Below are 26,169 nucleotides of genomic sequence, written 5' to 3' on the forward strand. Positions count from 1 at the left end.
GGGCTCGAACTCACAAATCCCGAGATCAAGAGTTGCACACTCCACCAACTAAGGCAGCCAGGCACCCCAAGGACATTAACCATTTTAGAATCAACACGCTCATTGCCATGAGTTTCAATATAGTTTCAAAGATTACCTTTAAATAATGGGCCCCCAAAATAGTGATTTTTGAAAGTATATATACCATGTATGCCATATGAGCTTTTCAAAGTGGAAACCCTGATGGACTTTGTGGTGTTTTCTGGGAAGATTTTTTTTTTCTTGACAAACTCTTTAAAGCATTAGTGAAGCAATTTATTTACTTTGGCACAGAAAATGTTTTTAAGTATTCATAAGGGTTTTTATTTTAAACAGCTTTATTGAGATATAATGTACATAACATAATGTTCTTTCATGTGAAGTGTACAATCCAGTGGTTTTAGTATATTTACAGAGTTGTGTAACCGTCACCCTAATCCAATTTTAGAACATTTTCGTCATCCCAGAAGAAACCCTCTTCCTATTAGCAGTCATTCCCCATTCCCTCTCCCCGAGCCCCTGGCAACTGTTAATCTACTTTTTTTCTCTATGGATTTTTTGGGCAGAGATTTTTAATCAGTTTGTTGAATAGAATTTGGGGGATCCATAAACTTTGGGAATAGAAATCACACATAAGCTTATTTTAACTAACCTCTAATTGAAATTTAGCATTTCCTTTAATTATGAATGTAGGAAACAAGCCATAGTAGTATGTAAAGCCTGTGACTTTGTCCCTAGTAGAGATCACAGATGGTTTCATATCACATTACAGTTATTGCAGATATCCTGAAATATCCTTTATAAGCACTACCTCAGAATTATAGAATAGTAGACCTGCTGCTAGATCTTATTATTTAATGCTTTAATAAAGAAGAGTTCAGAGGCACCTGGGTGGCTCAGTTGGTTAAAGTGTCTGCCTTACGCTTGGGTCATGATCTCAGGGTCCTGGGATTGAGCCCCGTGTCGGGCTCCCTGCTCTGCGGGGAGTCTGCTTCTCCCTCTGCCACTCCCCCAGCTCATGTCCTCTCTCTCTCTGTCTCTCAAATAAATAAATAAAATCTTTTAAAAAAAAAAAGGGTACAGGGGCATCTGGGTGGCTCAGTCTATTAAGCATCTGTCTGCCTTCGGCTCAGGTCATGATCCCAGGGTCCCGGGATCGAGTCCCACGTCAGGCTCCCTGCTCAGTGGGGAGCCTCCTTCTCCCTCTCCTCCTTGCTCATGCTCTCTCTCTCAAATAAATAAATAAAATCTTTAAAAAAAAAAAAGTGCAAGGAGCACATGGTTAGCTGAGTTGGTGGAGTATGCAACTCTTGATCTTGGGGTCGTGATTTCGAGCCCCTCATGGGGTGTAGATTACTGAAATAAAACTTAAAAAAAGGTGCATATTATTATATCACAGCCTTGTTTAATATTTTGATAACCACATTACTTCTTCTGTAATACAACTTACGGATTCCTAAATATGTCCACACAGTACAAAACTATACAATAAAAACCACACAGCTTACAGGAAAAAATGGGGTTAGGAGCGTAACACTCACACACTTTGCCAATGATACATTTTTTTAAAAAAGTACAGGAATGTAATCAAAATGGTAGGAGTTTTTATACCTGTTGGGTGGTTAAGAAATACATAAATACAGCAATAAATATGGCACTTTATCTGGAAAGAGACCTGAAGTTTGCATGTAGAATTGGGTGTCAGGGAGATGGCAGCTTGTGATTCACTGGGAAGTGGCAGGAAGGTAATCTGATGGGAAGTTGTAGCGGCAAATGTGGATGGGTGTGGCTTATAACACACAGGGGAAGCTGGGGGGCCAGCGGATGTTTGAGGGGTGCATGTGGATGTATGTATTCCTGCATGCTGTGGCTCAGTCCAGCTGGGTACAGTTAACCTAGTGTTTCTCGTGGACAAAGTTGCATGTGAATAAATTCAAACTTCACATTATGCCCAGATTGTTCCCTAATATATCGGCTGTGTCAGAACAACTTCATATTTTCAAAACAAGTATTCTAACGGAACTGACCGTCCTTCAGTATGATCTACCTGACAGACTCCTACTCATTCTTTTTTTAAAGATTTTATTTATTTATTTGAGAGAGAGAATGAGATAGAGCATGAGAGGGGGGAGGGTCCGAGGGAGAAGCAGACTCACTGCTGAGCAGGGAGCCTGATGCGGGACTCGATCCTGGGACTCCAGGATCATGACCCGAGCCAAAGGCAGTTGCTTAACAACTGAGCCACCCAGGCACCCGCTCCTACTCATTCTTATGGCCTCAGGCTCTTAACCTCTTCTGTAGGATTTTATGTTAAATTCCTATCTGAGATAAAATCGAGAGCTCCTTCACTTCTGTCCTCATGACACGGTTATGTGTATCAGTGTCTGTGCATGTGTCTCCTTGAACATGCAGGTCACAGTGCATGACAGATTACATGCTTGTCTTCCTCTTCTCCGTGAGCACCTTCAGGAGCCCCTCTTATTCATCTTGGCATTCCTAGTTGTAGCACACACAGTATCTTCTACGGAAATTGCTCAGTAAATACCTGGAATGGACATGATAGGAAAAAAACAAAACAGTAACCTCGGCTATAGACTGAAAACATGCCAAAACTATTGACGTTGATGAAAATTTGGTTTAAGAGAATTTTTGAGCTAGAAAGACCCAGAAGAGGTAGGTAATCTCAACCTTTCATCTTATGGGTAAGGAAAAGTGATTAAATCTCTTACTTAACATTCCATAGCCAGAATCACATAATCATTTGGAATTAGTTGGAAAAAATATTGGCTTCAGATGTAATAAATTTTCCAGAAGATTATTAACTAATTCTGGAAATGTTGCAAAAACAATTCAATTAGCAGAAATCTAGAGGTGCCTGAGTGGCTCAGTTGGTTAAGTGTCTGTCTGCCTTTGGCTCAGGTCTTGATCCCAGGGTCCTGGGATGGAGCCCTGAGTCAGACTCCCTGCCCAGTGAGGAGTCTGCTTCTCCCTCTCCCTCTGCCCCTCCCCCTGCTCGTGCTCCTACGTTCTCTCTCTCTCTCTCAAATAAATCTTTTAAGAAACAAAACAAAGAGGGGTGCCTGGGTGGCTCAGTCGTTAAGCGTCTGCCTTCAGCTTGGGTCATGATCCCAGGGTCCTGGGATCGAGCCCTGCATCGGGCTCCCTGCTCAGCGGGAAGCCTGCTTCTCCCTCTCCCACTCCCCCTGCTTGTGTTCCCTCTCTCACTGTGTCTCTCTCTGTCAAATAAAAAAATGAAATCTTTAAAACAAAACAAAGTAAATCTACTTGGCAACATACTTTACAACTCACTTCCTCTGGTCCTATGAACTGGGTATAGCTAGTTACAGGAGAAAGCAAATAATTGGTTAAAAATCCTTCAGTTTTGGGGCGCCTGGGTGGCTCAGTTGGTTAAGCAACTGCCTTCGGCTCAGGTCATGATCCTGGAGTCCCGGGATCAAGTCCCACATCGGGCTCCCTGCTCAGCGGGGGGGTCTGCTTCTCCCTCTGACGCTGTGACCCTCTTCCCTCTCATGCTCTCTGTCTCTCATTCTCTCTCTCAAATAAATAAGTAAAATCTTTAAAAAAAAAATCCTTAGGTTTTGCAATATGGAAGCAGGATAAGGTTCTGAGCGGCCTGTCTGCTTCACCATTTTTTGCCATCTGGTGCTGAGAACAAGGGTCTTATTTCAAAGCCTTTTTCTGCAGTGCACTCTGAGACATCACTGGGGGAGCACAAAGTGATTCAAACCTTCTGGCGGGGAACTTGGCAGTGTTTCCTAAAAATTGCGGAACTGATCTTTTGACATAGCAGTGTCACTCTGGGAATCTCTCCTACGAAGACACCCATAAGTGTATAAAGGGGCCCGGGTACAAGTTTTTCACTGCAGGACTACTTTGTAATAGCAAAAGTTCGGAAACCATCCAGGTCTCCAGCAAAAAGGAACTGAGGGAGTCGTGATGGTATGTCTACATGATGGAATATTACAGAGCCGTTAACCAGAATAAGGAAGATCTTGGATGTGGAAATACTTCTGGGATGTATTATTAAGTGAATAGAAGCAAGATACTGAAAGGTTTCTGTGGTATTCTTCACATGTACAAAAGGGGATGGGAATAAGAACATATGTTATCTTTATTTTCTGTCAGTGTACTAACTATTTAAAAAGAGCCCCAGGAATTTAAAAAGAGAGAAAAAAGGAAAGAAAGAGTAAAACACTGCACAGCTGACCACATCACCTTCCCCCACGGCAGGCTTCCTACTTACTTGAGGGGTGGGGATGGGGAGAGATTCAGCTGGAATCTGAATTTGGACTTTTGACAAGTACATGGAACAGGACATCCTCATTGCTTTTTTGAGACTGTTGGTGTTGTCTGCCAGGGTTCTTAACCTTTTTTTATTGCAGGCTGATAAACCCTATAGATCCCTTTTAGAGTAATGTTTGTTTGTTTTGATATGTATTCTTTTTTTTAATTCAAGTTAGTTAACATATAATGTAGTATTGGTTTCAGGACTAGAATTTAGTGAGTCATCACTTACATTTATCATCCAGTGCTCATCCCAACAAGTGCCCTCCTTAATGCCCATCACCCATTTAGCCCATCCCCCCACCCTCCTCCCCTCCAGCAACCGTCAGTTCTCTATAGTTAAGACTCTGTTATGGTTTGTCTCCCTCTGTTTTTATCTTATTTTAATTTTCCTCCCCTTACCCTATGTTCATCTGTTTTGTTTCTTAAATTCCACATATGAGTGAAACCATATGGTATTTGACTTTCTCTGACTTAGTTCGCTTAGCATAATACACTGTAGTTCCATCAGTATTGTTGCAAATGGCAAGATTTCATTCTTTTTGATAGCTGAGTAATATTCCATCATACATATATACACCACATCTTCTTTATCCATTCATCAGTCAATGGACATTTGGGCTCTTTCCGTAATTTGGCTGTTGTTGATAGTGCTGCTATAAACATCGGTTGCATGAGCCCCTTCGAATCAGCATTTTTGTATCCTTTGGATAAATACCTACTAATGCAATTGCTGGATTGTAGGGTAGCTCTATTTTTAACTTTTTGAGGAATCTCCATACTGTTTTCCAGAGCAGCTACATCAGTTTGCATTCCCAACAACAGTGCAAAAGGCTCCGCTTTCTTCACATCATCACATCATCACCAACACCTGTTGTTTCTTGACTTGTTAATTTTAGCCATTCTGATAGAGGTGAGATACCTCATCATGGTTTTGATTTGTATTTCCCTGATGATGAGTGATGCTGAGCATTTTTCCATGTGTCTGTTAGCCATTTGTATGTCTTCTTTGGAGAAATGTCTATTTATGTGTTCTGCCTATTTCTTAACTGGATTATTTATTTTGGGGGTGTTGATTTTATTGAGTTCTTTATAGATTCTGGATACTAGCCCTTTTATCCACTAGGTCATTTGCAAATATCTTCTCCCATTAGAATAATGTTTCTAAATGAATAAAATAAAATACATCAGGTTATAAAATACATAGGAAGGCTGTTTGGGCAGAGAGGAAGCAGCACGAGTGAAAGCCCAGAGAATAACCCTAGCCTAGCTCAAATGCGGGCCCCACGGGGAAGAGGAAGAGGCTGAGGAGGTGGGCTTACCCTACAAGCTGAAGTTCACCATCTGCGTCTACCCGTGTCTTTCCAGGTATCATTCTCCTCTTTCCTTTTTTTTTCTTCTTCTTTTTAAAAATATCTCCTGAAACAACTAACAGTGCTAACCAGCCCTTAGTAGGTAAACAGTGGCACTTACAGTTGTTCATTCCTGCTGATGACCACTGTCTTCATTAAGGGTTCATGACATAGTCCATATTAAGGCTGACAAAGAGCCAGTTATATTTGGGCATTAGCAGGTTGCCGTAGTTGAAGGCATAACATACATGGTAAAGCAAACAGAGCCTTCCTACTAGGCAGTTAGACCCAAAAGGGCCCCACACACGAATAGGAAATCAGTACCTCTTTGCTGGATGGAAGGTAGTTGTATGAAATGACTTCTTTGTATTTCATTGATTCCTTAAGGTGTTTTAAAGGCATTTCTGCTATATTTGTGTATTGTCTTAAGTATTGTCAAGTTTTTCTCTTCTGGACTCTTAATTTTGAAGTTGTTTTGTAGAACTTAGAAGTCTCAGAAGAGTCAGCTCAGAAAACTGCCTTTCTTAGTAATTGAAGAAAACAGAAGTCAGCTTCACTGTTCATTGTGGTCATAGGTAAGTCACCTTTGTGTGTATCTCCCCTTCTATCTCCCTTGATATTTAATAAGTAACTTGGGAACATTGATAATGTAGAGTCAAGGCCATGCATTTGTTTGACCTGTAATCCTCTCTCTTATTTGACCTATTTATACATACCTTCTAAATTTAATCAGTAAAATGTCAATTATTTGAGAAATGCAGATCAAAAAGTTCTTGATCTTAATGCCTAGAATTTTAAACACAAGGAAGTGAATACAGACAGCTTTCTTTCTTTTTTTGTTTAATATTTTATTTATTTATTAGAGAGAGAGGATGCTGGAGAGGTCACAAGCAGGGGGAGCAGCAGAGGGAGAGGGAGAAACAGGCACCCCACTGAGCAGGGAGCCTGACATGGGGCTTGATCCCAGGGCCCTGAGATCATGACCTGAGCCGAAGGCAGACGCTTAACTGACTGAGCCACCCAGGCGTCCCTACAGACAGCTTTCAAAATCAGAATCTAAATTAACATTTCAGGGGTGCCTGGGTGGCTCAGTTGGTTAAGCGTCGACTCTCGATTTTGGCTCAGGTCATGATCTCAGGGTCGTGAGATCGAGCCCTGAGTCGGGCTCCGTGCTGGGCATGGAGCCTAATTAAGATTCTCTCTCTCCCTCTCCCTGCCCCTCCCTCCCACCTCTCTCTCTCTTAAATAACATTTCAGTATTTCATTTGGCTGGAAAGAAGTCTTTTCATGGGGTTTTAATTTTGTAAAAAGGTTCATTGACTGGGGCACCTGGCTGGCTCAGTCCATGGAGCATGTGACTCTTGGTCTCAGGGTTGTGAGTTCAAGCCCCACGTTGGGTGTAAGCATTACTTAAATATAAAATCTTTAAAAAAGAAAAAAAGGTTCATTGATGTAGTAAGCACTTTCTTGATCTGTGCTTCCTTCTATCAAACCTGCATTTCAAATGCAAAGTTTCTTCAGAATCCAGTTTGGTAACATCTCAAGAAGACTGTGAAAGCAGTAAGTGTAGGTAGCCCTCTTCCTCTCTCCTGTTCTTTCTCTCTCTTTGCTGAGAAGTTTTCATATTTATGGTATTTTGCATGACCTTATGTAGATAAAAATCAGGATGTATAGTTAATTTTTTAGAGGCTGGGAACTTAAAGAGCACAGCTCTCTTTGCCTTGGTTTTATTAATTCTGCATTTCCTTCCTGCAGAAGCTGATTTCTCATCTTTGGAAGGCAGGAAGCAGACATCAATACCTAATACTTAACCTTGAAAACAAAAAGGGGATTGTAATCCTTTGTAAGGAACATTTAATACCAAAGGGAAGCAGAAACTGAAAGTTAATTTTTCAACATCTATATTTTATTTGTTTTCAAGCTGACCGTTTTCATTTTGAAGAAATTTTTTTTTTACGTGTAAGAAATAGACCTTACTGTGTATTATCTATATATAAACTCGGAATTATGCTCAGAGAGAAAAGGACTTCTCTGTAAAGATGCAGACTACAGTTAAATACTAGAGAAGCTCTTTAAAAGTGTGGACATCCAATAGAGAATCCCTGCATGTAAAATGCTTTTTTTAACTATCTGATTGTTTAAAAACCTGTGCATACATTTAAATTATAACCAACAGCTTCTCAAGAGTCAGCTGCAGATATATGAGAAGTAGTAGTCTCTTCTTTTGTGGCTCTAGCCCTGAACTTTGCTGTGTAAAATAGACATAAAATGATATGATACAAAATATTTTAACCGGAAAGTATCTCCTCAGTTACTGACAATTGAGGTCCTTCTGTCCCAAAGCTGAACAGAGCCCCATCTCGTCTGGGTCTGTAGTAAGTCCCATCTACTTACACAAACAAAAGCTTGCTGGAAGATCAAGTTTTATATGCCTTTTTTTTTTTTTATCATTAAAAACCAGAACACTTCCCTTTTAACTTATAATTTAATTTTTTAAAGAATATACTATGTGCATTTCTGTCCCTTCTAAGAGAATTGATCAGCTTCATTCAATAAAAAATATTTTTAATAAGAAAGAAAAAAATAATTTTCTTGGGTTTCTTTTTATTATGCAGGAGCAAAATAAGGAAGGTTATTCCCTTGAAACCGAACCTGGCAAGTTAATTTCCTCAGGAATGGGAATGTATTTTTTTTTTAAGCATTGCAGATATCAAGGTTCCGTTGTGCTGTATGAATGCCCCTTTGTTGAAAGGTTTCAGTGCTACTTCAGAGATGATTTTCCTGAGACTGGAGGAGCCACCCCATTTAGCCTTTTAATTAGGGTGCCGAAAAGAGAAATTGGGTGAGGTTTGCCTGTGTTCCTTATAAATGCTTGCTTTCTCCCTCAGGCACGGCCGGTTTGTATAGAGGAAGTCTGAGAAAGGTAGAGTTGATTCTGAGCTGTTGGAAACCTAAAATGTCCCTGGAGAGGCTCATTTCCAGTCTGAGAAACAAAATATGAAAATTTCTCCTCTTTATGCTAGGTTTGTGGCTACATGTCATCTTGCCCAGTGAAAAGAGAAGGAGAACACTGATGAAATGCTAAGAAGTAGGAAAATTTCAGGGAACTAAAGAATGAAAAAAGTCAAAAATTATTTTGTGGCTAAATGTATTTGAGCTCATAGGATTACCGTATCTACTCTACCCATCTTACCCCACACGTTACTGTGAAGTATAGCACATATAACTAAAAAATGGGGAATCTTAATACTATTACCAACTTATCTATCTCAGCCTAAGTTATTTAAATATGTGAGCAGTTTCTGTTATGGAGAGTCAGCCCTCGGTCTGTTTGAAAGAGTTGCAAGATAAAACTGAACATTTATATTTTGTCATCAGCATTCTTCCATCTTGAGAGGAATAGTACTGTAATTCACCTGCCAGAAATCATCTCAGCCATCAGAAGAGACTGGTGTAATTTTAGAATTTGTGGACAGATCTTCTAAAGTGAAATAGAAATACCCCCAAAGGAAGAAATTCTGAATCAAGATAATACGTAAACACTAAAAGCAGTTTTACCTAAAAAGTTATAGTAGAAAAGCGTGGTATTGAGAGGCTCAGTGGGGTGAGGTTGGTTTAGACGAAGAAACCAGACACGTTAATCAGGACCACAATAGACAAGGTAGGTTAAAAACCAGAGTGGTGTTATATGCAAACAGTCATGGAACACTACATCAAAAAAATAAATAAAAATAAATGAATAAATAAATAGGGAAACAACAAAAAACCCAGAGTGGTCTTTGAGAGGAGTTTATCAAATGAGGAGGGCACATTAATCAGTCCTATAAAGGATGATTTCTGGGTTCTCAGCCAAATGCACACTTAGGACATCTAACAAAAAAAATAATTTGAGCACACAGTAAATACTGCTTTGCTGGCCACTGGAGACACAACAGTGAACAAAGAAGACTGAATCCTTGTTTACAGTGAAGGAGACAGACCTTAAATAATCACAAATAGTTCATGAAAAACTGGTAAGTGCTATGAAATAAAGCTTGGAGCTACTGTGACAACATACATCAGGGGCTTAGGTCAAAGGCGGAGTCTTCAGGGAAGGCTTCCCTGAACTAAGCTGAAAGATAAGTAGATGCCAACCAGCAAACAGGAAGAGGAAGAGCATTCCTCACAATGGTAATAGCATACGCAAAGGCCCTAAGGTGGAAAGGAGCTTGGTGCATTTCCATACCTGATGGACTAGGATGGCATAAGATGAAGCTGGACTGAGGGGTTGGGGCCAGATCATACACACGTGTCAGTGAGGCAGTGTGGGGGTTGCAGCTCCATCATTTCAGTAAGCCCAATGATGTAAACCCTACTGTTCGTCTTTCTTGGGTTTTCCTTGACATGAGGTCTTCGTAACCCAAATCCTTTGCCTTTGTAGTAACCTGCGGGAAGCATGAAAACAGCCCTGGAGATACACCAAAATGGCACCCTGATTCTGATGACATGGAGAATCTCAGCTGACCAGTGATGGAGCCAGTACTAGAACCAGGTCTCCTGCCCGAAGATGCTACCAGAGATGAACCTTGGCAAATTCAGAGTGGGGAAGCTTATACCCTTGTGTCCCATGCTGCTCGTTTTATAAAACTAAGCCATATGTTAAAGTGTACCAAATTATGGAGGGTTATTTGCTCATTTTCTCAACCCTGCATTGCACACACATTTATTGAACATTGCTAATGTGCCAGGCACTCTGCTAGGCACTGAGGTTATAAAATGGAGTAAGATGATGTGGTCCTTGCCCTCCAGGGGCTCAAAAGCTTACATACAAGCAGATACATTATAATTCATTAGAGATATTTTAGTGCTCTCGGGACCCCAGCAACCAACTATTATTAAAAAGAGTGGTAGTTGGTTGCTAATGTTAAGTCACTGTGGCAGATGTTCTCAACCCAGAGGGGTCGTTGCCTGGTTTGAAAGAAGATGCTGTGTTAAGTATGAAGTTCACAGGATAACTTGCTTTTGTTCGATGTGGAAAAAGGAGTCCGAGAAACAGCTGTCTGGAGCCAGCAAGCCCCTTTACTGTGGTCTTTATTTGACCACAGCTGTTGACTGGGTTGCTGGGGATTAAAAATGAAATAGTACACGTGAAGGTTTTAGCTCAGTGCCTGGCAAATAATAATCAATAAATATTAGCCATTGTTATTCAGGTAAAGAGACCTTTCAGGGATTGGAAATTAGATAAAGCATGGTTAATTTCTTTTTGGTGGAGTTGGAAGAGAGCCTTGTCAAATACAACTTTTCAAGTATCCAGTGTCAGTTTGGGGGCGGGCAGAGATTAATCCATGAAGTTACAGAAAGGGAGACCACCGTCAGGGGTATGTAGGCATCATACTCTTCATACTCATCACTCCCTCTTCAAGGGGGAGTCTTTAGTACCTGTATTGGGTGATTTCACACCTATATCCTGAGAGGAAAACTGAGGACAGCAGAAACAAAATAACCATTTGATAGCATACACTTGGGAGAATTGTGAGATATATACATATATATATATATATATTTTTTTTACTTCAGTCTTGGATAATTTAAAAAGCAAACCAACAATAACGTTTTTAAAAGACTCCCACGACCTCCTGTGGCGTCTCTTCCATGCACTTTGATGGTCCAGCGCTGTGTTGTGTTCAGATCTGTCCGCAGGTTGTCCCGGCCCTGCCTGCCCTCCTCCCCTTGCAGTTCCTCGGCTCTGGCAAGGTGTCCGCATACGGAGCCTGCAGTCTCCGAAGATTCATCCCACAGCCCCGCGTTGATGACAGCTGCTGTTAACGTTGGAGATGCACAAAGCGGACGGCTTACTTGTATGCATTTTCACACATAAATTAAGACTAAAAAAGGCAAAAAAAAAATGTCTAGTTGTGATTCCATTGGTCAGATTCATTGAGGCCAAGTTTTCTCCAGTTAGCCAGATCCTGCTCTGGTGTAGACAGGACTTAGTGAGCCGGGTGGAGGATGTGGGCAAGGGGACTCGGCCCAGGCGGGTAGGCAGAGGTGTGGAGGGGCTGGGGGCCGTGGCCAGGGCGCCGCCCAGCGAGGGGCGGGCCCGGGGGCGGGGCGAGCGAGGGGGAGGCCCGCGCCCCCCGCGCGCAGGGCCAGGGGCGGGAGCAGGGGCGGGGCGGCTGGGCGCCCTGCGGCGGCCTCGCGGTGCCTAGGTTGGGGCGGGCATCCGTGACGCTCAGTCGCGCGGAGCCGGGCCGGGAGCGCGAGCGGCGGTGGCGGCGGCGGCGGCGGCGGCGGCGGCGGCAGGATGAACAGCATCAAGAGCGTGCCGGCGCGGGTGCTGAGCCGCAGGCCGGGCCACAGCCTGGAGGCCGAGCGCGAGCAGTTCGACAAGACCCAGGCGAGCGGCGGGGCCGCGGGCGGGCGCCCTCTCCCCGGTCCCCTAGCACGCGCCTCCCGGGGCCTGGCCGGTGCGCGCCTCCGCAGCTCCCGGGCTCGGGCCGCCCCCGGCCACCTTGCGCCGGGACCTCCGCCCCCCCCCGAGCCGCCCCGCGCGCAGGTGAACCGGAAGCGCGCGCCGGCGACGGGGCCGAGAGGCCGCCGGGGGACTGAGGTGGCGGGGTCCCGGGGGCTGGGGGGAGGCAAGTGGCTTGGGAGCGAGGTGGCGGGCGACCCAGGTGGAGGGGGCCGAGGTGGCCGGCGGGCGAGGTAGAGGGCGACCCAGGTGCGGGGCGAGGGAGGATGCGGCGGTGAGCCAGGTGGGGTCAGGTGTGCCCGGGCCTAGGTGCGCCTCCCGGCGGGGCCTGCCTGGATTTCTCTGCCCTGGCCGTGCCGCCCCTCCCCGGCTCCGGCGGACGGGCTCCTGCCACCTTCTTCCAGGCCGTGTGAAAATGCTCCCACCTCGGGGAAGCATTGCGTTTCCTTGAAGGAAACTCCCAGTTTCCTCTTCGCCTGAGCTGTTTTCCAGGGCCGCACAATATCTTATTATATGCTGGGCGAAAAGTTTCACGTATGTAGCCAGACTTGTTTGAGCGCTGGCCCACATATAAATAGGTTCACACCCCCTTATTAAATACGGGCGCCTGACAGAAACTTCCTAGGGCTCCCTTCCTGCGCTTCCCACGCGTCTATCCTGGGAAAGGTTATTTTCAAAATTCAGCAATGGCGCGGGTGTGCATTGGTACATGTGTTCCTCCTGAGAACACAGAACGCTGTCGCTGCTGGGCTTCTGGTTTTCTGTTCCTTTTTATTTTACAAATACTGAGGTGTCCTTATGCCTGGGGGAGGGGACAGCACGCTTGTTTATTTGCCAAAGTAAGTCAACCAAGACTGAAATAGCAGAACAATTTTGCTTTCCAAATAAAGGAAGCTGAAAGGACCCCTCCTGCCCCTGTCTGAAGCCCTATGGTGTCATTTGTGGCTGGTTGCCGTACCAAGTTCCTTCCCACCTGTCCCTGCCCATAGCAGTGACTTCCGCAGTTGCTTTCAAATCAAGTTATCTACACACCACCGTCTACAGCAGCTTTCATTTTGAAATAAGGAAAACTCGGGGCGCCTGGGTGGCTCAGTCGGTTAGGCATCTGCCTTCGGCTCGGGTCATGATCCCGGGGTCCTGGGATCGAGCCCCGCGTCAGGCTCCCTGCTCAGCGGGGAGTCTGCTTCTCCCTCTGCCTGCCGCTCTGCTTACTTGTGCTATCTCTCTCTCAAATAAATGAAGAAAATCTTAAAAAAAAAAAAAAGAAAGAAGGAAAACTCAAGGGGACCGTCTAACCTTTGTGCTTACGATTAGCGGTGAAAACGACAATGAAATTTTGGGACTCCAAGGCTTTATGAAAGCCAAGGCCTGGAACCAACCCACCTGCAAATTATTAATTTATCTTTATGATCCTCCTTATCTGGGCTATTTTCAGCCGGGATAGCCCATCATCAAAACAAATGTGGCATTTAATTTAAAGGCATTAATACGTAATTAATTGTGGCAGGAGTTTGTGCAAGGGTGGAGAGGAAAATTTAATCGGCAGAGGGAATCTGGGTGTTGTCAGAAGCTTTATTCACTGATTTTTTAGATTTTTTTTCCCCTGTGCTTTTGAGAAGGTATAAAAAGTTCTGTCACAGAGATGAAATTTAAAGGGCCATTTTGACTAATCTTACTCTTTAAGTTATTATAAATCAAGGGCAACCTTCTTTAATGTGAAAAAAAGAATCTCTGATCTAGATCCATACATTTTAGTGGTTGGTTTGGTAAACAAGCAGGTTTGTTTTTTCTAGTTGGGTTTTTCTTAGGGGCTGAGAGGGTTACTTAATAATGAATAACTTTGTAATGGGTGACTCTCATAGGATTTACCCTTCCCTGACCCTTTTTTTTTTTTCTGGATAGATGGAGTTTGGGTTCAGTGTCTGGGTTTGCTGGTCTTCAGAGTGACTTATTGAGGGATGGAGGATAAAGATTTTGTGCATCGTTAATATTTAATTAGCTCGCTTCCAGAAATATCTGGTGAGCTGCCAGCGAGGCCCCATTGGTGGAAAGGAGCCCGAGAGCTGAGGTTGCTTCTTACAGGTCTCCTCGTGGACAGAAAATAGCACGTCCAATTCACGGACCCACCTTCCCTTCGGAATACACTGCTTCTGTCTTCGTGTTGACCCCGGTGCCCTGTGTTGCGGGGGAGCGCTTTGGCTTGCTTAGAACTTGCCATTGGCATCCGCCAGCCTCGCCTTTCTCCTTGGCTCCTGAATCCGGAGCAGGAAAAATGCTTCCAACATTAGCTTTCTTGGCAGGCCACACCCCGTTTTGCAAAGGTCCATTCCCTACCCAAGTCGGGAGTGTTCGGGGAGACCAGTCACACTTCCTTTGTGTAGCCAGTCCTTGTGACTGGTGTGTGGTGTGTGTGTAATCCCAGAGGGAGCATCTGGAAAGGTGTGTGTGTGTGTGTGTGTGTGTGTGTGTGTGTGTGTGTGTAATCCCAGAGGGAGCGTCTGGAAAGGGGTGTGTGTGTGTGTGTGTGTGTGTGTGTGTGTGTAATCCCAGAGGGAGCATCTGGAAAGGTGTGTGTGTGTGTGTGTGTGTGTGTGTGTGTGTGTGTGTGTGTGTAATCCCAGAGGGAGCGTCTGGAAAGTTGGTCCACTCTTCCCCACAACTTGAGCCTTTTTTGGTGAGTCCTTGTGACTGGTGTGGTGTGTGTGTGTGTGTGTGTGTGTGTGTGTGTGTGTGTGTGTGTAATCCCAGAGGGAGCGTCTGGAAAGGTGTGTGTGTGTGTGTGTGTGTGTGTGTGTGTGTAATCCCAGAGGGAGTGTCTGGAAAGTTGGTCCACTCTTCCCCACAACTTTGAGGCTTTTTTGGTGATAAAAGTGCTATTCAAAATGGCGATGACACAGTAGTATTGACTTTTCATTGTTGTAACATTCTGAATACGGAATACCGTAGAATACAGTATATCAGCATTTTGAACCCGAAACTGGCCATACCGTTAAAAAAGATGGTGTATCATGGGAGGCACTTACAGTCAGGTGGACCTGAGTGCTGGAGCCTGTGCCCCTGGGCAAGTTGTTTAACTCCTGAATCTGTTTCCTCACCTGTAAAAACAGATTAATTCCACCTGGCCCCTATGGCTGCTTTGAGGTATAGAGAAACACTGTGTGACAGGCTGGCCCTCAAAGATGGCCACATCCTAATTCCTGGAACCTAGGAAGACTTTATTGTAGTACTTGGTAAGAAAATGCCAATCAGCTGATTGGGCTGATTCTCCTGGGTTTGCCAGGTGCGCCCAGTGTATTCCCAGGGCCTTTAAATGTGGGTGAGGGACGGAGGGGAGGAGGTCCCGGGGGGGTGGTCTGCAAGGAGGAACTGGTTGTTGCTGGCTTTGAGGTGGAAAGAGAGGCCCCTTGCCAAGGAAGGTGGGCGTCCCGTGGGCGTTGGAGAAGGCAAGGAATGGAGCTGTCCGTAGAGCTTCTAGAAAGAAAGGCACCCCTGCTCACACCTCGATACTAGCTCCAGAAGACCTGTCTTGGACTTCTGACCTCCGGAACTGTAAGACGACCAAAATGTGTGTTGTTTGAAGGCGCTCAGTTGTGGCACTCATGGGCTGCTAGTATACACAGAATGCAAAACGCATGGTCTGGTGCTCTGCAGATAGCCAACTGTCACTCCCCCTTCCCTTCCTTCCCCACCCCCCAAAAAGCTTTACCATTTGAGAACTATGTCAGAACTTCCACTGGAGAGGAGATCCATCTTTGAGGCATATTATGGATGAGGACTCAGGAGTCTTGGAAATGCTAAACGTCGGACTTACTTTCTCCTTATCTAGGAGTGTTTGTGCTTCTCTGGCTCGGTGTTCTCTGCAAGATCTAGAAATCGAGCCCAAAAGCTTCTATTCAGGTCAGGACAGAGAGGGGCCACCCTGTTCAGTGAGCCAAGCCCAGTGGGTGGGCGTTAAATGGAGAGGTTTTCCATTGGGGAGGACCCCGTGCAGGGGTGAGGAGGGCACAGCAGGTAGAAAACAGTTCATAAGTCCAGTTTTCCAGGTCAGTGACCCATCCCCTCAGCACCCTTCCGGGGAATCGAAATCTTGTAAAGAGTAACGTTTTTTTTGACATTCAGGACTTGTCAGCGCTGGCTCATGTTAGAGCAACACTGTCCAATAGAAACGGAATACATGTCTCACATGTAATTTTAGATTTCCTTGTAGCCACATGGCAAAGTAAACAGGTGGAATTCATCTTAATCGTGTATTTTATTGAACCCGGTGTATCCAAAATGTAACTATTTCAATATGTAATGGCTGTAAAAATTATGAATGGGATCTTTTACATTCTCTTCGTATTCTTCGATATCTATTATGTGTTTGACAAAGCGCCTCTGTCTGTTCAAGGTGCTCAGGAGCCCCACTGGGGAGTGTCTTTCAAATGTCCATGTGAAGGCGCTGGAGATGAGGAGTGATTCGCCCTGGATAAGCCCCGGGCGTTGGTTGGTTGGTTGGTTGGTTTTGTTAAGTCCCTTAGCCAAGAATTCTTTAGAGTCTCCAATTCTTTAGAGTCTCCTTGAAGGCAGCCCACAGGACACAAACATGTGTTTGGGACCTTGAGTTTGGGTTTGAGAGCCGTTCCCAAGTATGCAGTATTCCTTCCGATTCCCGTATTTGACATGCTGGTCCTTCTGCCCTTCCCCTCCCACTGTGCCCATCACCCCTGCCGTGGGGTCTCCTCTGACCAGACATACACACGCCCACCTTTGGGTCTTCATTGTTCCTTATAAACGCTGTGGTGTTCTAACGCTCCCCAAGTCACCAACTCCTTTCTGGGCCTCATACAAATGTTCACCAAAAAAATTTCCCCTGGCCTCCGAGTTTGGGAAGAGATCGAAACCACGTGGTGGGGAGCCAGAGCTCCCCTCCCCGCCGGGTCCCCCAATGGCCGTGGGGTGGGGCGCAAGGTCCCCATATGCGGGCATGGTGCCCAGCACCAGTACAGACAGGTTGAATGGCTGAAGAACAGAGGTGAGCCAAGGCTTCCTGCAAAGGAGAAACCAGGCTCACAACCTCCCTAGGATGCTGTCCCCACCCAGAGCTGCCCGTGAGCTGCTCCCTTGCCCAGGTCCAAGTCAGCTGGGGTGGGTCCTGGGTGGTGAGCTGCGCCCTTTCTGCCGTGGCCACTGCCGTTTCCTACCAAGGAGCCCGACGCCCCCACTTGGTGATGCCCAGGCAGGCAGCTGACTTCCTGAATCCCCAGGCAGCCAGAATCCCCCGGATTCTCCCTCTGCTCTCTGGGTGTCAGGTGACCTGTCGGTCCAGGTTGGGGTGGGGATGGGGCTGCTGGTCCTTCCCTTCCCGTTGTTGGTGTACATTTGCCCCCGTGACACGTTCCTGAGGACCGTTTATTGCGTGGCTGGTCTGGTGCTCTGGGCTGTGCCGCCGGAAGGTGAAGACCAGTCTTGTCTCTCCAGGAGTTTCGGTATCCATGACGGAGACGTGAGAGGGGCGAGGGCGACAGGGGTGCTCTGGTAGCACAGGTCAGAGCCAGACTCCTCTGCAGATTGTGTGCACATCACCGAGGGACTGTGAGGATTTGCGGGGCTGCCTGGTACAGAGGAAACGCAGGGTGTTAGTGGTTTGTTGTGTACGGAAAAGCAGGCTGGACGGAAAGAAGTCGAACTCGTGTCCTTGTTGGTTTGTGTCCCTGTGTCCCTAGTTTAGCTGTCTGTAGGGGGAGCGAGGGCTGTTTGGAAGAGAAGCCGATCTGCAGCACGGCGTGGGGGTGGGATGCAGGAAAGTGCGGGACAGTCCCTTCCTGCTCTGGAAGCACTCCCCTTTCTTGGAGACTGCAGGCCCCTGCTTCCAGGGATGCCCCCCCACCCAGGTTGGGGGAAGACAGCAGGTTACACCGCCCCCCACCCCCCTCCCACCCCCGCCCAGAGTTCCAGCCAGCTCCAGGCTGGGCCCGTTTGTGAATGAAACCCTACTGGGCGCTCGTTTGCTCCTTCCCACAGCTCGCCGTGGAAACTCTGGAGTTTAGGCCTGTTTGGCTGAGGCTCAGGGAAACCCAGTCTGCTAACCTGAGACACTTGGCCCATAGAGTAGAGCTGCCTTTGCCAGCCGGGCTGCGCTGTTGGCCACGCCCTTCCCCTTCACTTGATTTCCAGGTGGACTCAGGTATCACCTCGTTTGTGAAGCCATCCACCCCTTATCCCCTGCCCAAGCCTTGCTCCACTTCCCTAGTTCTCATGAATTGACACTGTGTCCCTGGGTCCCTGTACGTGGCAGTCAGTCCAGCAGAAGTGGGCAGCTGTAAGCTTGCACATGGGAGAAAGGATTGCATTGCTTCCCCCTCTGAGTCCCGGAGTCCTCACTGAACCCCAGGATCCTCAGACGGGATCTTGTTGGCTCCTCTTATGTCCTAGCCTCTCGGAGCACATGGCTCAGGGGACACGCTGCGTGGATGCCTTGGGGCCAGCAGGCCTCCCTTCTTTGACACGGCCACCTGACGAGACCTAGGAGACCCCCCACCCCCCAGCACCCACTGCAGGGAAGACTGAGCCTGTGGAGAGAAGTTCAGGCAGAATTTTTTTTTTTCTCTTGTTGAAATAAACACAATCCTCCAACTGCAATAGGTCCGCCTGCCCGGGGGGGGGTGACTCAGCCCCCTGGCTTGTGGGACAGACAGGTCTGTGGAGTGATATCACCAGGGCCCGAGGAACAAAACCACCTGGACTGCCTCCCTGTCCGTTCAGAAACAGCTTGTGGAGGCGGGACTCTGAGCTGCGTCATCTTCCTCTTCATGTGTGCCCCGCAGAGCCCTGGGGAGAAATGGCCTTGGGTCAGGCTGCCCCGTCTTAGCTGCATCCCGGTGAGAGGGAGGATCCTTCCCTGGCTCTGTCCTGCCTGGCCGCTGGAGGGGTGTAGGCATGGATACGACCCTCCAGTTTGCATAAACAGCATGATGGCGGGGCCCAGACTGAGTGGGGACTGGGGCATATGCATGGGGTGAGAGCGGGATAGGACCAGCACTGCTCCACCGACTTCCCATCTGCCGAATCACCAAGCTGCAGGGCACCTCCCTGCTTTGCATGTGACCACATCCCAGTGCCTCCTAAGCTACAGAAATCCTGTGTTTGCTTTCAGCAAGCAGTGGCTTGTGAGATGGCAAACGCTTTTGAATGAGGTCTCTGTCCTTCACACATCATTTTGGAAACACTAAAGCAGAATTACCCACCTCTCTGCCCAGTCCCTGTGCTTCGGCTCTTTGAAGGACATTTTTGTCCCTGTTGAGTGCCTCTGTTAAGTGTGATAACAGGACAAGGAGGCTTAAGTCTGATTCATTTCAGGATTGATTTTCAGAATAGAAAATGTTTTATAGCTGCTTTTACTATGTAACCAGTGGCTAAATTATTAGCTGGAAAAAAAGACACTCACTGCCTTGAATTTAACCAGAACATATATGTGAAAGAGCTTTTGTTCATTCAAGTGTTCGCTCTGACTCATCCAATAAAGATTTATTGACTGCCAGGCACGGGTTTGGGGATTGGAGATTCAGCAGGGAGCAGAAGACTCACAGGGTCCCTTGTACCGTGGACATCTGTTTGGGGGTCAGAGGTAGAAGCTGAGAATAAGTGGTAAACAAGATGGTTTCAGATCATAAACATCCTGGGGGATGTAAACAGAGGATGCTCTCCTCCAAGGAGGGTGGCTGGGGAAGACCCTCCGGGAAGGAGCATTTCAGTTCAGAGCTCGGTCATGGGAGATGCGCCAGGGCCTGGAGGTGGGACCTGACTTGCCCTATGAGGAAGAAAAGGGAGGAATGTGTGGCTGGAACCAAGCGAGGTGTTTTGGACACGCTGCGTGCATGTTTGCATTCTAGAGGACCCAGGGGTTTTTCATTCCTGTTTCCCCCATGAGGAAATCCTTGCCTGGAAAGGGGAAGTTTCTGAAGCAAAGGCTCCCCAGTGATTGGGGACGAGATGACTGGTGTCTGCAGGCTGGGGTGCTGTAGCATCACTGATGGGTGAGAAGACCTGTCTTTGTCCCCAGGCACAGGGGCTCCTGGCAGAGGGGTCTTTTGAATATCTGGTCTCCCAGAGGACAGCCGGGGCTGTATCCTCTCCAGCCACTTAGCCCCTTGCCAAGGGCTGTGGGTTTCCAGAACAGTGAACGGGTATTGGTGAGCACTGGGCCGAGGAGCAGTGGCTCCATGAGATGCCCACACTCTTGCTCTGTCCTCATGACTGTTGCCTCCCCCACTGCCCTCCCTGTGTGGCTCTTCCCAAACTTCCCAGGGCCCCCCTTGCCCTCTGTGAAGGCCCACAGCCAGTGGGACAGGGACTGCGTTGCTGTGGGCAGCTACTGACTGCAGTTTCTAGGCTCGGTCATCCAGCTTTGCTGACCAGGTCTGCACCCCGAGGCCCTGCTTCTGGAGTCTATACCAGGCACCCAGCCTCTCGGGTACCACCGGCTGTGGCTCCAGCCTGGGCCTGGCTGCCTCATGGGTCTCCTCTTTCCCACATCCGCACCTGCTGGGATGCCTCCTGGTGTATGTCCCTGCTAGTCCCTCATCTGAGGATGGGTGCCATTGGTGGCTCTGTCCGGCCTGGTCCTTGGATGGTCTCCTCGGGCTTCGCTTGTCCTGGCTGCAGGACAGAAGCTGCCCTGGGAGGGAGCCAGGGTAAGCGAGGTGAAGGCCAGAGCCCAGAGTTGAATGCCCTTGGTCGCGGGAATGGAGAGCCGCGGGCTGCCCTGATGCTATTATTACCTGAGGTCGGAACCGATCCCTGATCCAGAATGTGCTTCCCGACTTGGAGTCAGGCCAGGTCCTCCCCGAGCGGTAGCAGCCCTGGGGGCGCTGGGTTCCTGTGGCAGGGCAGAGAAGGAGGTCTGTTGACGCACTGCTGCCTGGGCCCAGCCTCCCTCCTCCGGGACCCACAGGCGGCTGAGAGGATAGTATCCAGAGCCGCGCAGCCTAGGCCCGGTCCTGCAGCTTCCCTGCCCTTCCCTCCACCGGCAGAGGAGGATCGAGTCAATATGCAAAGCCCTTAGAACAGTGCTTGGCAGGGAGCAAGCACTTGGTGAATATTTCATCATTATGACCTTGGGCAAGTGATTACCTTCCGTGAGCCTCTATTTCCTCATCTGCCTCCTCCTAAGGAGACTTCGGAGAGTCAATGAGCTAATACTAGTCAAGTGCTCAGCACGCTGCTTGACCCATGGCTGAACTTGATAAAAATCCTTTTACGATCAGGTTATGGAGCCTAGTTTGCCGTTGTTGGGGCGTGAAGCTTCCCGGTGCCGCCAAGTCTGATGGCATCGCTGGGGCTTGCTGGAGCCTTCCCATCCCTTGGCTCCTGGCCAGCCCCAGTGCTGTACCCACCTCTGCCCTTCAGAGGGTCGGGCTGCTCCCCACCCAGGCCCTGGGCGGAACAAAGTGCAGACTCTCAGAGGCCGGCAAGGTGGCTGCCCAGGGCCTGGGGTGTGGCTTTTCCCAGCACAGAAGGGGCAGCAGTGGCCTGAAAGCCCACGAAACCGTTGACTATCTCACACTTGCCGGTCTAGGAACCTGTCTCTGCAGACTGTCCAGCTCCCACCGAAGTCCCCCTGGGCACTTCTGGGGTCTCCCAGCTGCCCTGGCACTCAACATTATTGTTCTTGTCCCGCTGTCCTGCAGTGGGGGGAGCCGCCCCCTGGCACCCCTTCCCGACTCCTGGAAGGTCCAGTGGGAGCTGCTTCCCCTCTCCCCTGGGAGTCCGATAAGCAGACAAGTCCCAGACTGGTTGCCACCTGTCCTTCCTCCCACCCAGGACCTTCTCTCAGCTCTGGGTTTTCCACCCACACACTGAGGCCCCTCCTCAATCCATTCCACTCAGAGCCGCTTCTCTCCATGGCGACTGACCTGCCAGCCGTGAGGGATTCAATGGGCTGTTGTCAGAGCTGCTGGGGTAGTTCTGGCGGGGGGGGGGGGCTGTCGCAGGGCCGAAAGAAGCCTTTTTTCAGTCCGGCAGGCTGGAAAGCACCCTCGTGATGGTGCTGGGCCCCCCTCTGACTGCCCCTTACCCTTCAGCCCCCCTCCCTGCCAAGCCACCTGTCGGCCTGCTCTGAGGGCACCATGCTTTGTGGACAGAATCCGTGTTGCTGACCATCGGAGCTGCCTCGAGGCTAAACTCTAGATGCCGAGCTGTGCACAGTCGCCCAGCATAGGTTCATTCCAGCACCAAGGAGCAGAACCCCGACGCTCTCCCCAACCCTGCAGCTCACTCAGGACGGGCTAGGGCATCCCCGGGGTCTGACATCCCCTCCTGGGACGAGGCTTGGCTGCTGTGCCTGGTAGGAAAAGCAAGTCCCTGTGAAGTGTGCACAGACTCCCTCTGTGTGAGCACTGTGCCTCCTTATGAGGCTTCCCGACCCGCACATCTGCTGTCCTGCACACAACGGGGCCGTGTTCCCACCCCGGGAGGAACCCTGTTCCTGCAGGCAGCCGGGGCGGGGGGAGCCTGATGCGCAGACCCTGCCGTGGACCCAAGTCACTACCTCTCACTGGGGCCCTGGGGCACCCCCCCTCCATGTGCCAGGCACCATTTAGGGGCTGGGGGGACAGCAGCAACCAGAGCCGCAGAAGCACTTCCCTCACAGGGTTGACATTCCCGGGTAGGATGGATCAGAACAGGAAAACCTCAGGGTCAGAGGGTGCCTGTCGCCGAGTCCACGGAGAAGCGTTCATCGGGGAGACTGCACTAGGGTGGCGGCAGGAAGGGCACCAGGAAGCAGAGACCCAGAGGGGTGGTGGGGAAGGGTCTGGTGCCCAGCAATGAGTGGGTGCTCCGTCTACCTTTGGACCAGTGATGAAGTAGAGGCCGTGCTTAGTGACCTGCAGGGAAGGCTGGGGGTGGGGGGACGGCCTGCCCCAGGCGCCCCACCTTCAGCTCAACCCTGGCTGCTTGCACTGCTCCCTCCTCAGAGGAAAAGGCGCCTTCCCCACCACTCCTCTTCCTTGCTGGGCATGTCTTTAGGGCATGTCTCTGTTCTGCTGTGCAGTGGCAGGGCTCCTCCAGGAGGCCGAGCAGTTAATACCGAAGCCCCTTGCTGGGGCCTGCTGCAGGACTCGCTGCAGGACTCTGCCTGCCGGTCACATCTCTGCAGCTGCAGCTGCCTCCTGGGCCTGTTGTGCACGTGTAGCTTGGGCTCTGCTCTTGCCCAGAATCTTCCGGATCAGGCTGGGCCAGGTGGCAGTCGTCAGAAGAGCCAGCTCAGGTGTCAGGGCAGCTGGGGGATGGAGTTACACACCCCCAGAGACAGGACACACCTGGCCTGTGAGCGGGCAGCTCACTGGGGGCGGCATGGCCCCCGCTGCCTGCCCCCTCCCAGCTCTGTGTCTGAAGGGGAGGGAGGTGCCTGGGGCGCTGATGGCAGCAGAGTCTGCTAGATCAGGCTTGGCCCTTAGGAGCTGCATGGACAGCACACCTAACCTCTCTGTACCTCTGTTTTCTCATCCGGAAAGCGGGCTCGTGGCCACTTCCTAGGGCTGTGGCTGGAGGCGTGTTGCCTGTGCCTGGCACGGGGTAACCACGCAGGAAATGGCAGTTGGTGATCGTCACTGTCACCACCACTGTTGTGGACGGAGCTCTGCCCAGGCGGGGCATGGTTATTAGGTGGGGCGGGGAGAAGTAAGGTCTGGGCTCGGCTGCTCTCCCGGCGGCTGCTCAGTGATGCTTCTTGAACACAGGCGGGCGCTGAGGCCTCAGGGAGGCTGTGCTGGCAGAGGGTCGGCAAACAGATGGCTGAGGGAGCCTTCTGGGTCTGGCTCGCTGAGGCTTTGGGAATAAGAGAGGCCAGAGCCTGTCTGGGTTTCTCTCCGGACCGTGGGGTGGGACGCCAGAAGAGTGGCCCCCGTGGGGCCCACTGTGGGGTATGTTGCAGCCCCCAGCACTCCTGTATCCGCACAATGGGGCCACTGTGGGCTCTGGGGGGGGGTGGTTCTGAAGCTGCGTGTCTGCCCAGAGAGGACTGCCTTCACTCCCATGGGGTTGCTTTTTATATCGACAGAGGAAGTCTCCCAGCCTTGTCAAGTAACCCCAAAGTCCGTTCATAGTAGAGCTGTTCGTGAGTGAAATCACCTCCTCGCCAGGCTGGGCAGTTACCATGAATAGATGCCGGAGGCAGAGGGCACAGTGGCCTCTACGCTAAGAGGAAAGCAAGCACCAGGGCTGCCCCTTGGGGCTCCCTCTGCCTTGTCCCCTTCCCATTCCTGCCTGAGTCAGACCACCGTACAAGTGTGTCCTGTTGACCAGGTGCTGATCTGCAGGCTAGGAGTGCACGGTATCCCCAGCCCTTGCTCAGCCCATTACAGGCCCTAGCACGGCCTGGGGTGGGGGGCAAGCCGGCTTGGGCCCCGGTGAAGGACCCATGGGAGACGGGAGTATCCCATCTGGGTCGGGCTGGGTCGTGTCTGCATTGGCCAGGACCTGCCCGTCCCTCCCACCAGCGGCACGGGCAGCTCCCCTCCATCCACACACACTGATGTCGCAGCTCTGCACCAGGCAGGTGCACAGAGACTTGTCAGCTTGCCCACAGGTGGAGAAATAAAACTCATCCTCACGTTAGCCCAGGGCCGACTCTCGTTCCTGGGTGAGTAGGGCCAGAGATGGCAGTGAGTGCCGGGGACCTTTGGTGAGGGAGCAGCCCCATCCAGGAAGCCGGGGACTGCAGAGCATTGAGCTGAGGGGGAAGAGACCAGATCCCGGCAGGAGGAGGTGGGTGAGGACCTCTGCCACAAATGAATTGGCTGCTTGCTCAGGGCCCGGGTGGCAGCAGTAAGTATGGTAGGTGGACCCCGCCCCGCTTCCCGCCACCCCCAGTCGGGCCACTGTTGCCCTCTGCTTCAGTGAGGGTGGGCATTGAGTCCTCACCCAGGAGGGAGGTGGCCTGCTTGGCAGACAAGGCCACAGGACCTGGGTTTGTCCTGGTTCTCCATGGGGTGACACGTGTCTTCCTGGAGTGTCATGAGGGCTCAGGGAGGGACGGGATGGAGGCTACCCTGGGGCCGGGGTGGGGGGCTCACCTTCCAGGGTGAGCTAAACACATGCAGGTGTCCCACCAGAGGTGGCCTCCAGCCGCCAGCCAGCTTCTGTGCTTACTTCCCGGCCCCCGAAGGCTCCCAGTGGCTTTTTGGCATCAGCTATTGGCTCAGTTTGGGCTGCACATATCAAGTGAAAGAAGTCTTCAGGGGCGCCCGGGTGACTCATTTGGTTAAGCGTCTGCCTCCGGCTCAGGTCCTGATCCCAGGGTCCTGGGATCGAGTCCCGTGTCGGGCTCCCTGCTCGGCGGGGAGCCTGCTTCTCCCTGTCCCTCTGCACCTTCCCCCCCCGCTCATGCTCTCTCTCAAATAAATTGATTAAAAAAAAATCTTCATTGCTCTGGTTCGCTGAGGTTGAGAAAATAGCCGTTTCCTCTGTGTCTTTACACCTGCCTTTGACTGGCGGGAAGACTCTGTCCTGTGTGCCTTCTGGGGAAGTCCGCCTGGTGGGTCTCTGAACTCTGCCTTCTCTTTTCCCTCCCAGGCCATCAGCATCAGCAAAGCCATCAACACCCAGGAGGCCCCCGTGAAGGAGAAGCATGCCCGGCGTATCCTTCCCTGCCTCCGGCTGGCCGTTGTCCCTCTGGGTGGGGGCAGGGAGGAGGGAGAGTGTGAGGAGGCCGGGGGTCTGCCCTGCGTGGCCTCTGACCGTGGACCTGGTGGGAAGTGAATTGGGGGCAGGGGCCGCTGCAGGGGGCCGGCCACCAGAGCTTTGTCAAGTCTGCCCTTGCAGAGACAGAGGCCTAAGGAGGCAGCCTTGCTCTGCTCCTTTCAGATTCTAGATCCCATCTGGGGAACGCCATTTATCATCTCAGGCTGTTGGGCCTGGTTAAATTCCTGAGGCTTGACCTTGCTCATTTTCTGGACCTTGGCAGAAAACCATAGCTTTCGGCGAACTCCGGCAGACATGGCGGGAGAAGGTGCTGGGTAGCCGTGGGTGAAGGGCCAGCCTTCCCCCTGCATCCCTGAGCTG

The 26,169-nt window shown here is 49.9% G+C and overlaps 2 protein-coding genes across 12 annotated transcripts in view; both read left to right on the forward strand.

The window, feature by feature from the left end:
* Positions 1-10,328, forward strand: part of CCDC62 (coiled-coil domain containing 62) — a 44,411-nt gene extending 34,083 nt beyond the window's left edge. For 7 of the 10 annotated variants that reach the window (XM_073881241.1, XM_073881246.1, XM_073881237.1 and 4 more), the window contains 3 exons: positions 6,157-6,250; positions 7,431-8,698; positions 10,096-10,328. In XM_073881241.1, coding sequence (XP_073737342.1) covers positions 6,157-6,210 — 54 coding nt within the window. In that variant the 3' untranslated portion in view covers positions 6,211-6,250; positions 7,431-8,698; positions 10,096-10,328. The remainder of the gene's footprint in view (positions 1-6,156; positions 6,251-7,430; positions 8,699-10,095) is intronic. The other 3 variants (XM_073881238.1, XM_073881239.1, XM_073881242.1) reach the window with 3 other exon arrangements.
* Positions 10,329-11,831: 1,503 nt separating this feature from the next.
* The window catches only part of HIP1R (huntingtin interacting protein 1 related), a 27,670-nt gene continuing 13,332 nt past the window's right edge, over positions 11,832-26,169 (forward strand). The window contains exons 1-2 of one of the 2 annotated variants that reach the window (XM_025889599.2): positions 11,832-12,051; positions 25,681-25,744. In XM_025889599.2, coding sequence (XP_025745384.1) covers positions 11,959-12,051; positions 25,681-25,744 — 157 coding nt within the window. In that variant the 5' untranslated portion in view covers positions 11,832-11,958. The remainder of the gene's footprint in view (positions 12,052-25,680; positions 25,745-26,169) is intronic. The other variant, XM_025889598.2, reaches the window with a different exon arrangement.

This window comes from Callorhinus ursinus, unplaced genomic scaffold (genome assembly GCF_003265705.2).
Source record: "Callorhinus ursinus isolate GAN/ISIS: 27379988/994484 unplaced genomic scaffold, GSC_fseal_2.0 scaffold41, whole genome shotgun sequence".
Classification (NCBI taxonomy): Eukaryota; Metazoa; Chordata; class Mammalia; order Carnivora; family Otariidae; genus Callorhinus; species Callorhinus ursinus.